Below are 14,958 nucleotides of genomic sequence, written 5' to 3'. Positions count from 1 at the left end.
ACATTTTGGTGATAATTTCTTTTAGTAGAAAGTGTGATCATAAAAGGACTTCGCATTCACTAACCCTAATCCTCCTCGGATTTTTCTGTGAAATTATCTCAAAGATAATATCTATCAAAACAATCCCTAGACTATTCTTGAAGAGAGCCATCACACCCAAAATCCAGGCTGTTAATTCCAAGAAAGAATCATGTGAGCATTCTTGACAATTTTGCATGTCCTATTCATATATATATATAAACTGTTGGGCATTCATTTCTGAAACTTGGTGAACAAGTCATGCATAGACTGATGTTTTATTTTGCCAAATAAGGTTGAATTACAGAAAGAATGTGAATTTTATTAATAATTTCATGAGTAACATTATTTTTTGGGGTATGTGGGGGAGTACCTTGTAAATAAATAAAGCTAAGTGGTGCTAAGTTTTTGAATTTTTTTTAGATAAGGATTAATAATTTGTATTATTAGTACATGGATATATAACTTAACGATTAACAGTGTTTGTCAACAATCAATTCTAAGTGACAATTTTCTGGAGGTTGAAGGTTCAATCCATACTTGATATGATAATAACTTAGAATAACATAATTCACATCTCTATCCGGTTGTGACTGACTAAGCAAGAACAATCTACCTCTGTAAATCAAATAAAGGGTTCAGTTTGAAATTCAAATTCTCAAATTTGATTAAAAGATTCTGAATTTTAAATAGAAAGCAATTAACATGTGGATTAATTATCTGAAATTATACGGTGCAAAAATATCAGGTTCTTAAGTTTAAAATGAAGCATCTGTCTAAAAAAGGTTGGAAATTACATCAGCCAAAATGTGAATATAACAATTGTAAAATGGAATGTGGGAAAATGTTGGGATCCTTCTACCGCTCCAGAAGATATCTCACTACTGACGCAATTCTCTATCTGTATAAAAGCCAAGTACGTCCAAGGATGGAGTATTGCTGCCACATCTGGGCAGAAGCTGCTAAATAGAGTACAAAATAGACTTCCTGGTTTAGTGGGGGATGCCCTTTTCTCTTCCTTGCATCCTCTCTCCCAAAGAAGAGATGTCTTTTATCGTTATTTCCATGGCAAGTGCTCGTCTGAGCTCCAATCTCTGGTCCCCCCCCCCTCGCCAATCTTTCACGAAAAACACCCGTCTAGCTGAAACTACTATCTTTAATTTTCCCCACTCTTTATCTGTGCCTAAATCAAAGCGTAGATTCCATGAGCAAAGCTTCTTTCTTAGAAGTGCACGCCTGTGGAACTCTCTTCCGTTTGCCTGTTTCCCACCTGACTACAACTTGGATGTCTTCGAGTCTAACATAAACAAATTCCTGACAAACCGCCCCCTTAAGTAAGATACTCTATCAAATCTCCAATACTAATGATTACTACAATACTATCCCATTGATTACTGTACACGCAATAACCCTTATCCCCGAGTGGCTTCCGGCTCTTGATAAGTGGTGACCTCCATGTAAAAAAACAATGTAATTTCTGCACCTGCTAATAGCAAAGATGCAGCATAATCACGTTAACACACCGGTTCTCTTCAGATCACCGAAATTAACCAATGTTGAGCCTGGTTAGTACAAGAAGGATGACCATTTGGGAATTTTAGGCGCTATATGTGCTCTCCGCTTATCTTGGCAATTGTTTCCAGTCATCTTGTACATACACTTCACTTGCCACTAGTATTTAACAATGTCGACTTAGGAGAGGTGTGGTTGGAGATTATGCACCTCCTGCCATAAAATTTCATGCGCAGGCACTTCTTTATGGGTATCCATAGTCTGGCAAAGACTAAAAGAGTTCCAATAGCAAAGATTTAAAAAGTGAATCAACTGATCTTGTCAATTGCTGTACATTAAATGATGGCAGGTAACAGCCCCCCCCCTCACAAAAATTTACCCCTCTCCCTACAAATCCCAAAACGTACAGTCTGATGAACAATAACCAGCGTGAACAAAAAGTATGTTTGCTCACATCAGCTGTCGATGCTGGATCTCCAAGCATGACCAATGGCATCATATGAATAAAGGCTTGGATTATTTTGTTTGATGCATATCAATCTTGATGATCATTTAATACTGAACCTAAACTTTTCTAAATTTGTAAATTGGAGACTTTTTTTTTTTTTTTTGTTAGAAGGAAATGAAAGAATTTGTACTTTTTCCCTGAGATTTATTAGTTATGTTTAACATATTTGATATCTAGGCAATACTGGATATATCTATGTGTGTGTGTGTGTGTGTGTGTATATACGTGCATGTATTTTGGCAGCATTCTTTCATTTAAGCAAACATTCTCAGACATAACTTTCTCATGCTTGATTATACCTTTTTCATTTTTATTTTTTCAATGTTTAAAATTTTTTATGTCGATCAAAAACTTAATGTATGTATCTATATGCATCACTAATACTTTTGATAAAAAATCAGCAGTCATCTTCAGTGATAAAAACAAATGATCAAAAAAAGGTGAAGAAACAACTTTCAAAAAGCAGCCAGGAACACACATGTAAAGTCAGTAAGACATCATAAGAATAAACCAATGCAGTTTCAGAAGAAAAGTTTATAATTTAAATCCTGTAACATCAGAATTAGTGTCACATAATGATCTATATTACGCTAAGTATTGTAAAATATTTTCCTGGTTTCATATGTAATGTTATTGCTGGATTTTAATAAAGATAGCTTAGAGTATTTAAATTTTCTTAAATTTTTTTTTTTTTATATGCGTTTTAGAATGTATTAATCTCAGGGTCTCTCCTGACTGACATCACTCGAAATAAACATCTCTTTCTTCCTCTCTCTCTCTTTCATATATATAATTGATTAATGTCAATTGGATGTATTTCTGATGATTAGAGATACTTTGAAACTGCACTAAAATGTTAAAGCCAAGTACATTTTATTATTGATATACATAAGCTAAGCATTTCTTTCCTAAAGACTTTTCCTATATACTTTTTCACAATATTGACATTGAGTTATGCTTGAAATAATTTTCATTTTTAATTCTTGTAATCAACTAGCAAGTCACCCATCTCTTATTTAGATTGGTTGAGAGAGGACACTCTAACATTTATAATATAACACGCTCTCTGTGAGCACTCAAAGAAAGAATTTTTTTTTTTTTTTTTTTTTTTTTTTTTTTTAGCAGCATTGCTTTTTGTTTTATTTAGCCATATAATTTACATTGTGTGTTCATTCACACCATAAACATAAAGTAGAAGTAAAAAGACTTATATTTAGTTATATAAGAAGAATGTCTCTTAAAAGATGGCAAAGATCATGAATATTGGAATAACATTAAATAGTGGTAGTGGTTACAGCCTGTTGGATCACAGGTATATTGTGTGTTCGTCAATTTCCATTTTTTTTTTTTTTTTCTATTTTCAGGTGGAAGCTCGTCTACCCCACTCAGAAAAAATGCGCCAAATGGTGAAACAGGGAATACCTCACTCGTTGCGTGGTCAAATTTGGATGAGAATTGCCGGTGCACTTGAAAAGAAACACCAATCTGATCTGACGTATAAAGAAGTTGTTAAGGCCAGTTCAAATGACCATCTGATGACCTCAAAGCAAATAGAAAAGGTTGGTAGCAGTTTTAAAGGATTTAACTACAAAAATTTTCCCCTTCTAAAATTTATTTTTAATAGAAAATGTCTAATTCTTGTTATCAAATACAGACAGAAGGGGATGAGGATATTTAGACACTTGTAAAATGACCATTTCATATACTTTTAATGCTTACATTTCAAATTTCTGCAGTTGATGTATTTTCTTATAATGTTGTATAACCACCAAAAAAGAGGTTTATGAGTGTTAATCTTAATCACAAATAGGTCACAAATCGAAAAAGGTATATTTTGTATAGTTATGTTGAAGGTGTATAAACTCAACGCGTGTGTATTTGTAAGAAACCAAATCCGTTGTGTGTGTGTGTGTGTGTGTGTGTTGATATTATGTTACGTGGCCTAACTTAATGTCTGTGGTTCTTCACTATTTGGACCATATGTGGTCTTATCTAATATATATACACTAGCAGCAAAAAATCTGGGACAATTTAGTTTTTTTTCAATTTCTCCAGAACATTTGAGGGGGATTACAACTAAACTTACACACATATTTAACATATTTCTTATGTTGATACACTGTATTAATTACACTTCATTATAAAGGATAGAGAAAAGTTATGGGCGTTTCAAATTTTTTTCTTTTTTTTAAGTGGGCAAAACCGTGGGACAAAGAAAATAAATTTAAAAATAACATTGAAGCCTCAATATACCAAAATTGATGGACATACATTTAATATCTAGTGAACAAGCCTTTATTTTCTATAACTGCAATGCACCTTCTACTGTAAGATTTAATGAGATGGCGACATTCATCACGTGAAACTTTCGACCATTCTTTAAGTTTTAGCCACAAATCTCCAGTATTGATAGTTTCTTGCACTCACACAGTTCCACAAAGAAGACCATAGGTAATTAATACAGTGTATCAACATAAGAGATATGTTAAATGTGTGTAAGTTTAGTTCCCCCCCCCCCCCCCCCCGAATGTTCTGGAGAAATTGAAAAAAAACTAGACTGTCCCAGATTTTTGGCCAATAGTGTGTGTGTGTATATATATATATATATATATATATATGTGTGTGTGTGTGTAACAGTATTTTTGCTGTGCGCGTGTGTCAGACATGTATTGTACGACATACCTTTAACTGTTGTTGGCCGCCTGTCTTTTGGCCCTACTTGGGGATGCCATCCATCCTTGGGGGAGCTGGAATCTGTTAACAAAGATGTTTTAAACAATCCAAGATGATTATTGGTTTTATTTGAAGATTTTATTTCACTTCTGAAGTGTCGTTACGCAGAAGAATGGAAGTGAATATCTGGCCTCTGGATTTCTTCTAGTCTCTATTTTTAGACATATCACCTCCCTCTCAAGAGAGAGAGACCCTGTTAAACTCCTCCGCTCTCTTCAGTGTCCAAAATCCAACTCCACTAAACTTGCCTAGCTTCTCAAAAACCGGAAGAATGGACACATCACTTCCAGCCACCGAGCTTGATGTGTCTGTCAAAACAATGACACTTCAACTCTCTGTGTTTACTTTGCCAGTTAGATAATAATTACATAAACATATAGTTAGATATATATGTTGATAGATAAATAATTAACACTTTTAACCCTGCTATTATCTAACAATAAAACTATCAAATACTTAGAAAAAATAGAAAATCTACCATAATAATGTGTTGAGACTGTTTCAATGTATCTGTGTATTACAAGAATATAAGGACAGGCAAAATTAATTCCTTGAACAAAACAGATTTGCACAACTTTTATGAAAATTAAAATGGATATAATGATAGTAAACTTTGTCTAAAATTCTTATTCCAAATTTTATCAAAATCCATTACTTAACTTTGATGTTAGAAATGTCTAAAATTTAAGGCTTAAGAATGTCCTGAGAAAAAATTTAATTCATGAAATCTTAGTGTTGAATGACTATGGATCAAATTCAATGTAAATCTAAAAAATTTGATTTTTCAAATTGGAGGTTGTTCCCTTATTAAACTTCCTAAAACCCCTTTAAAAATACTTTAAAGAAACTGAAATTTGAGGATTATTTATTAGTTGATGTCTAATACCTATTGCTAAAATTTTACGAACATCAGTAATCTTAATTTTCATTAGGAGCTTCAATTTTACCATCTCCACATAAAACTTAATGAAACTAATTATAGCCAACAGTATGGCTTCTAACACTTAGTAGCTGTGTTTTAAAATTAATAATGATCAATTAATTAGTTTAGGAGTGAATCTTGTACATACAAATGTATAAACATATACAGATAACATATCACTCAATAAGTTTTTCACCTGACAGATAAATGGTACCACAATTTAAAAAAATCCATAGTACTTTTTTATAAAGTAATAACCTTCAAATGGCATATGTCAAAATTTAAGCCCAACTGGATTACATGTTTATAAATTACTCTTATTTAGTGGAGCTACTGTTGTAAATTTTCCAAACAATGGAAAAAAAATCTGAATTTCAGGTTTTGCTTTCCGATGAGAAAAATACTGTTCAAGCAAAGTAGTGGCTATATAAGTGTTATTCAGACTACTCTGTAGAAAACAGCAGTTAAGAGGCATGGTATGCTGACTTTACAATTGTAAATACACAAATGATGCTGAATGCTCGGATTGTACAAATTTGGTAGTTGTCCTAGAAAACATCAAAAGTCAACAAATTCATTTTAGCCGATCATAAATTGAAGTTACATGAGGTATAAAATCAACAGTCAGCTGAATAGACAACAGCAGGTGAAAGTCCTCCAAACTGACCAAAGATGCAAATATCAGCAGACAAGGTTCTAGCCTCCATGATTTGGGATATACAAGGTATTTTATTCATTGATTATTTTGAGAAAGAAAGAACTATCAATAGCGAATATTTTATATATATATATATATTTACTAGACTACTTGTGATCCATTGGGTCAGTATATGTTATAGCTAGCTATGGAATAGTGAGTATACAGAATTAATGTATAAACATGCAAAAATTGAATGCACATGTGAAAAAACAAATATGGCGACCATTGAAATACATTGGATAATAAAGGTATTAACATCATTGCCCTTAGATTAAATGAAGAATCCTTTATATAAGAGGGATGTAATCCATTGAAAAAAAGCAAAAAAAAAAAAATTCAAGGAGGGGGTGTGCATTGTACAGATCCACCCTAATTTTTGTGTGTCAACAGCTTTAAAAATATTGGGAAATAATAATTAATTGCTTAAGTAATATTAAAAGGTGAGACCTTTTTAAAGCAAATCTTTAAAAATAAATGAAAACCCCCCACCCCCTACACACACGTTTTGAAGTGTTACTACATATTTTAAAAATGTTTGGAACTGCTGATTTCCTCCCACCACCACCATCAAACTTGAAAAAATGCTAACAATTATGTCTCATTTACCGCTATTGATCAAGAAGTGGGTGCTTATTTTACATTAAATTTATATGGGAAAGAGATCCCTACTACTCTGTTAAATTTTGATTATTTTTTTAAAATTCCTTCTTTTATATTATCTTTAAAGGCCGTTGAAACATGTTAGCCCCCAAAAAGTAGATTTTGATTTCTTTATAAGAGTTAAACTATGCTAGGTTAGGTTGGAAAAAAAAATACCAAATATTTTTTAAAATATATAAATTGATCAAGTAGTTTTCATTTGTTTATTTTTATTTTTTACATTAGAAAAACATGTTTTGTTTTTTAGTTTGAAAGTGATTCCAACTTGTAATAAAAATATAATCAAAATAATTGTTTTAAAAATTTAGGACGCTAAAACCGTATATGTTTTTTATTATCTTTGGTTTTAAAAAAGTTAGATGTTATTATGTGCTGCTAGTTAAGTATCCTTATTTTAATAACATGGTTTCAATGACTCGATAAGCTTAACGTCTTTAAACTGTTTACAAAATATATATGACTTTAAATTGTAAATATTTGTTTTGTTTTCATTTGAAAATGATTCCAACTTGCAGTGAAAAATACAAATAAAATTTGTAAAATGCTGATGTAAAAAAAAAAAGAAAAAGCCATTTACAGTTTTGTTTTTATTTGCATATTTTAAATGTGAAAAAAAAATTAACGCAACCATAATCGCACAATCCGACCTTTGCCCTTGTAGGTATCCAAGTAAATATGATTTTTTTATCTATTCTATTTTGATACACGAATATAAGATTTATTTTAGTTTCAACATTCACCAGCAAATTATGAAAACATGTGTATTTTATTATTTTAAATGGAAAAAAAAAGAAGTAAAACACTTAAGCGGAATTATTTTCTTTATTTGTAATGCAAACCAGTTTTTAAAAAATTATTTTTGGTTTTAGGAGTGTAGAAAAGTAAAATGTATGAATCTATTTAAAAATAAAATACGAAAGACAATCCTGTAAATTGTCGATGTTGATTTGAAAAAAAACAAAAAAAAGTTAAAAAAAAAAAGCTTTTATGGCTTTGTTTTTATTGAAACCAGAAGTCATAAACTGGAAGTGGATGGACAGTTTCAATGCCCAAGCAAGATGATTTGAGTTTATATATAGATATATATACGGCATAATCACGTTAGCACACCGGTTCTTATCAGATCACCGAAGTTAAGCAACGGCGAGTCTGGTTAGTACCAGATGGGTGACCATTTGGGAATTCTAGGTGCTGTATACGCTCTCTGCTTATCTCGGCATTTGTTTCTAGTCATCTTGTACACTTCACGTGCCACTGGTATTTAACAATGTCAACTCAGGAGAGGTGTGGTTGGAGATTGCGCACCTCCTGCCAATAAGACTTTCACGTGCAGACACTCCTTCGTGTGTAACCATAGTCTGTCAAAGACTGAGGGAGCCCTATATATATATATATATATATATATATATATATATATATATATATTATTGATGTAATTAAAGAAAGCAGTTGACTAAAACAACAACAAATGAAAAAGAAAGTGTTTCTCCAAGACGGTGCATTATGTCACAAGTTGATCGCAACAATGACAAAACCAGATTGCTTCTGTACCCACCCTATTTTCCAAATCTGGTGCCAAGTGACTATTGGTTAGTTGCAGATTTCAAAAGAATGCTACAGAGTGAGAGTTTGTCCAATGAAGAAGTGATATTGGAAAGGTAGTTGTATTTTGAGGTCAAACAAAAATAATTCTGTAAAAGTGGCTTCAAATTGTTACAGACCAAAGCAAGGGTTTCAGCTAGTAAATGGCGATCATTTTATTAAAATGTGTCAATGAAAATAATTGTAAAAGCAAGAAATTTTCTTTAAATTCATCCCATTATCTTTCAAAATATTTCATTTTCAATAAAAAAAGAATATTTTTCAACGCTGCGTTTCTCTTCACACATGCAAAGATTGAGTAAACTTTACCCAATTTAAAAAAAAATCATTTTTCATTTTTATCTGTACTTTTACATTTTGACAATTTATGTTGGTCAAGTGTATTAAGTTAAATCTTTTTAATCACTTTCAAGTTATCTCCTCTGAATTATATAGGCAATAAGATAAAATTAGCTCTTCAATTCTGAAATACCGAAAAAATGGAAATGCTTAATGCAATATTTGAAATTGAGGTTTGATATCTTTATGGCTTACACTTGAAGCAGGATGGACATGTTCCACTCAAGTTTTACATTATAACATAGTTACATCCCTGATGAAATTGCATCACATGTCCCATATACAGGTCACAAATGGCATCCACGGGTAGATTTTTGAACCCTTTCCCTTTTAACCACATTTTTCCTACTGGTTGCAGCATTTGTATCGTGAATAGTTCCTAGATAATACAAAGTCATATTTATTTAAATGCATTCTCTATAATATATTTACCTGGCAATTCATGTTTTATTTAGATATTCAACATGTAGGTACTTTTAATATAGACTCTCAGATTATGTTTGTAATTTGACCCTCTTTTTTTTTTGTATTGTGTTCCTTTTAGATTTGTTTTTGATAAACGTCTCTGATAAAATAAATGTGTGTGTGTGTATATATATATATATATATATATATATATATATATATATATGAAAGTAGTTACGAAATTGAATATGTATTCTCCTGAGAACACAATGGGTGGAAGTTAACAGCGATGGTCTAGAAACAGTAATAATAGATTATTCTTTTTGACTGTTAACTTTTAATCTTCGTGTATTCTTAGGAAATTACATATTCAATATGGCAGCCATCATTATCATTACTAGTTATATAATTTACTTTTTCAACTTACATCTATCGTAAGATTTTTTTTTTCTTTGACAATTTTACATATAATTTTAACAAATACCTGCATCTCCACCCATTTTCTATACAAAAATCGCATTTGTTTTAAAAACTATTTATTGCTCAACTTATTGTAGATCTCATGTGATTTCACTCCTTCCTTTTATTTAGGACCTTTTACGAACAATGCCAAGCAATGCTTGCTTCTGTAATATCAATAGTACAGGTATTCCTCGTTTACGTCGAATCCTACGTGGTCTTGCTTGGTTATACCCTGATGTTGGTTACTGTCAAGGAACAGGAATGGTAAATATTTATTAAAATTTTATTTTCTGATCTTGAAAATGTTTATTTTTTTATGAAATTTAAGTTTTTCATTTTGGAAATTCAATTATTTTAATGCAATTAAAACAAAAATAAAATTTTTTATTAAAAATTTTTTACTCCCTAGATTTCTAAAATTTCTTAATTTGAATGTTTAATATCAATATTGTTTCACGATTAATCTCTTCTTCCTTAAATTAATTATTTTTTAGAATATTTTTAAAAAACTTTTGTCCGCCCCCAGACAAAACACACTGCCACCATAAGTGACTACTGTGATTATGGGCTTAGATTTATAGGAGCATCCTAAGTGGGGAGTTATGAAGCAAAATGTTTGTTCAAATTACATTTAAATTTCTGCACATTGATACACTCTGGGAAATAGGCAGTAGGAAGGCAATTCCAAATACAAGTATTCCGGAGGCAGAGCCTCAAAGGAACAAGTAATTTGGTTGTGTTTTGTTTTCCTAAGGGAAAAGGATTGTCTGGTTTGAGCGCATTAACCATTATTGTCATTAGTATTGTTTTAAATAGTGAGATATAAAAATTGAATGTTTCTTAGATGTCAACAAAAACAGAATTCGCACAAGAAAACTATTAGCCAAGTCTTACTCTCGAAAGTCATTTGAAGATAAATGCAGGGTCTGTAGCACTACAGTTATCCTGATATTGTACAACTATTGATAGGACAGCTGCTCTTAGACTTAAGGCTTATGTATTATACTATCAGTTGGAAACAGATACACAAATCACACCTGTGCTCTCACCTGTCAGACAAGAGTGAGCCAGACTAGTTGTGTTGAAACTAAGTAACAAGCAAATATCTCCAAGTTGCCTGAGTAGAATATGTAGGGCAGCATTCATTGTCCCCTTTACCAAAGCTATAAAATTCTGAATATACTTTCTTCACATCTGCATTCTCATCTGTCTCTATTGTCTGACTTCTTGCACACAAACTGGTTATCATTTCTTGGCCTACCTGTAATTCCATTGCACAATGTCTACAAGTACCACAAAAAAATTAAGTTACATCCGATTCTTTTCTGTGAATAGAGTAGGTAACTTTCTTTTTTCTGAGAACCATCCTCAACTATGATAATCACTTTGGTCTTGGTAACATTCACTCTTATAGCTTCATGCAAATTCTTCAAAATCCCACAAGTTTTATTTCTATTTATTTTCAGATTGCCGCCTCCCTCCTTTTATTTCTGGAAGAAGAGGATACATTTTGGATGATGTGTGCAATAATTGAAGACATTCTGCCGGCTTCATATTACTCTAGTACTCTTATTGGCATACAGGCGAGTCATTTAGTTTTGTTATACTCCATTAAAGAAACATTAATTTAATCTCATGTCTTTAAGATATATTTTATGAAGACAAAAATGTTTATCAATTGTTTTTTTTGTTTCTTTTTAATTGTAAATTAATTTATGTGCATGGCCAACAGTGCACAGTATCTAGTAGTTCTACAATTGGATTCAGTACCACAAATGATGGGAACAACTACTCCAGTTTCAGCCTCTATTCATCTACTGCATTTCTGAAATGACAGGACCTTTTCTCAGGAGTTTATGTTGCTGTAAGCTGTTATTTTTTTGTTCAAGACTAATAATTTCATTTCAATCAAATCCTTTATAACACCTTTTCTGCTGCTTCTTGTACACCTCTTGTAAATGGTATAATAAAAATTATGTCCTGGTTTATTGATTAGCTTTCACTCCATGTATCCTAGAACACAAACAGCCAAATTTGACATTCTTCTTTTTCTTGGACAATAACTCAGACAATAGGCCCTCATATCTCTCACTATTCCTATTTTCTGCAGTTACAAAATTATTCTTTTAGGATACAATTAGCTCCAACATAATTCCAAACTTTTTTGACAAATAAGGCAATTTAATGTTTTATCTGGAGTTGTAATAACAGAATTATTCAAGTTAAATCGAATAACAATCTTGAAGCTGTCACACTGGAACCTCTTCTTCCCAACCTTATAGATTAAGGGCTCTCGTTAGGAAGTTAATATAACAAATTTCATGCATTCTGGTACTAATAAATTGGGCTGTTTTAAAGATATTAGCTTCCTGACTTAAATGCATCAAGCATTTATGTTATTGATTTTTTTCTTTTTCTTTGCAAAACTCAATCATGTTCTGCAAAGCTAAAAACAATTTTTCTCTGCAAAACAATCAAACTAAACACCATGAATAAATATCTAAAGAACTTGAATCATAAAACTTTTTCTAAAATTACCAGATTCAGCATTAACTCAAAAAGTGTTGATATGCTATAAAACAAATCCATGTGCGAAAGTTAGGATGATATCCTATCCTTTTTTAAAGCAATTGGACATGATCCAACCAACTTGCCATATTTGCATGAACAATACTATGTCCATGAAGTGCTTTTTTTTAGTAGCAGTTGCATAGACTTCCAGAATAATCTAACACAAACTAACAATTACACATATTTTCTTTATCTACAATTTTGGCCTCACATGAGTCTTTCTTTTTTTTATTGTATTGGTTTCTTTTTGATAACTATTGTCATTTTCTTTTTCTTCCAACGCCCATGTATTATCCATGGCAACACAGCACACAAAATGACAGCTTCATGTTTGGGAAAGCTATACCTGACTATGTGCTTGCTAAAATGTAGAATATTTGTTAGCTTTATAGAGTAATTAGCGGTCGCCTGGCGTTGCCTGGTCGGAAACTATGCATAAATATTTTAATTAATGCAGATTTTTTATTTATTATAAACAGAAATACTGTAGGTATTAGACATAACGTTAAATTCTTTAAAAAGAAAATAAAGTAAAAAATAAGTGGAAATAAACTGAGACGTGCATGCGAGTATTATGTTTATTCTAAATAGTTCACTTTTTGTAAGTAAAATAAAAAATACTCAAGCTGAGATCGCAATCAAAACCTAAAGACAGTGAGTCAAGTACGATAACCATTAAGCTAGCTTGCCACAATCTTTAAAAAGTGTTTTTAAACCTACTTATTCTTAACATAAGGAAGCTGTCATGTTTCATGCATGTGCAGTCATGAAACAGTTGACAAACAGATAAAAATCTGATGATTCCTCCCCCCCCCACCACCAAGTTTCAGTTTTTACCCCTTAGCAGCCCTTTTTCTGGATGAAAGCCAATTAAGTTTTCCAAGTGTCTGATACTCTATATACCAAATTTCAAGTCTGTAGATCAAAAATTTGTTGAGTGTATAGGTTGAGACGTGTCCTCACACACACACACATTCTGACTTTTATAGATATATAGATTGATAAAAGTGTATAATATACAATTTTTACTACAAACTAAGAATAACATTTAGAAAATTAACATTTTTATTGGATCATGGCTGATGGAATGAGAAGAGTCTGTCTATGGATTAAATAAATGGTTCAATTCAAAATTTTGAGTTCAACAAGGATTTCCAAATTTAAAAAGATGCATCCGAAGGAAGAAGATATATCATTGAATACATTGAAAATAACAATTAAGATGATAATAGTAATCTTAAATAGTCTAAGGCAATTGTTATTGTTGAAAATGTTTTAGAAAATAAATGTTGTTTTCACAATGTTGATATTTATTCACATGATAAAAGTATATTTCTTATTAAAATTTTTTTTGGACATTTTTAGGCTGATCAACGAGTCCTACGGCAATTACTCATTACCTTCTTGCCTGATATAGATTTGGTTCTCAAAGAACATGATATTGGTAAGTCTTTATTTGAAACTCATCAAATTTTGTAAGGTGAGGAAGGAGTCAGAAAAAGCTTCCATGGGACAAACTCTCAAAAATGTCATCCATGTAAATTGCTAATAAAAATTTATAATGTTTTCTAGGTCTGACTTATCCAGCAAGTTTCAATTATGAATGTCCAACAGCTTTTTTTTTTTTTTTTTTTTTATAACTGTACAATAAACACACCTGTATACAGTCTTCAAAATTGTCAATAACTCTTACACACTCCTTTCTTAGGACTGGTCTACTTTGGGCTATGTTGGGAATAGTTTTGATATTATTTTTGAGATAACCTCACAGATAAAAAAAAATTTTAAAGAGTTAAAGTACAGTGAGTGTGAAGGCCATTCAGGTTCACACATACTAATGATATGATCACAAAACTGACCCACATATCATTGAATGAATTTAAAACAAAGACTGTTGGACATTCACAACTGAAACTTTTAGGGCAAGTCAGTGCATTGATTGAAGTTTATATGTATCAAATATGGTTGAATTGCTGAAAAGATGGTGAATTTTATTAATGATTTCATGAATGACATATTTTTCTTTAGATGATGGAGGGAGGGGGGTTACCTTGTGCAGTTTGACTCAAATCTGCTGTTTTTGTTCCTTTCTTTTGCTTGTTTTCTCCCCAGTAATATCTCTTCTGACTTGTGAAACCATACAGTCCTGGAAATAAAACCTGCTTCTTTTGAAACTAACAAATTTATTTTTACAATAAGATTATAGATGGGTTATAATTTACTACTAAAACTTTTAAATGTTTTCTTAGAAATTGATGTAGGCAGGTTTGGGTAAAAGGCAACAGATAAATGGTTTTAGGGGTTTTACTATTTATGCCTGTTGGCCTGAAAGTTGGTATTGTTACTAACAGATTCTCAATGATAAATACTAATATTAAATTTTTTTTGTACTTGTACAGTTTAATCAAGACATTAAAATATGAAAATATTGAAAAAAAAAAAGTTATATTGTATGTATCTGTTATGGAACAAAGTTCTCCGAAAAATAATTTCACTTAATTTGATCAAGTATTTTTTTTTTTTTAC

At 31.4% G+C, this 14,958-nt stretch overlaps 1 protein-coding gene and 1 pseudogene across 1 annotated transcript in view; both read left to right on the top strand.

Annotated features, from left to right (window-relative positions):
- Window positions 1-14,958, top strand: part of LOC145293002 (small G protein signaling modulator 3 homolog) — an 88,213-nt gene that overhangs the window by 31,752 nt on the left and 41,503 nt on the right. The window contains exons 5-8 of the mRNA XM_080139257.1: window positions 3,403-3,597; window positions 9,991-10,125; window positions 11,328-11,444; window positions 13,798-13,876. Coding sequence (XP_079995383.1) covers window positions 3,403-3,597; window positions 9,991-10,125; window positions 11,328-11,444; window positions 13,798-13,876 — 526 coding nt within the window. The remainder of the gene's footprint in view (window positions 1-3,402; window positions 3,598-9,990; window positions 10,126-11,327; window positions 11,445-13,797; window positions 13,877-14,958) is intronic.
- LOC145293409 (5S ribosomal RNA) lies at window positions 8,137-8,253 on the top strand (annotated as a pseudogene).

Source organism: Euprymna scolopes, chromosome 14, assembly GCF_053919585.1.
Source record: "Euprymna scolopes isolate OS-2025 chromosome 14, ASM5391958v1, whole genome shotgun sequence".
Lineage (NCBI taxonomy): Eukaryota > Metazoa > Mollusca > Cephalopoda > Sepiida > Sepiolidae > Euprymna > Euprymna scolopes.
Note: the sequence above shows the minus strand (reverse complement) of the source record. Positions and strands in the feature narration are given on the sequence as shown.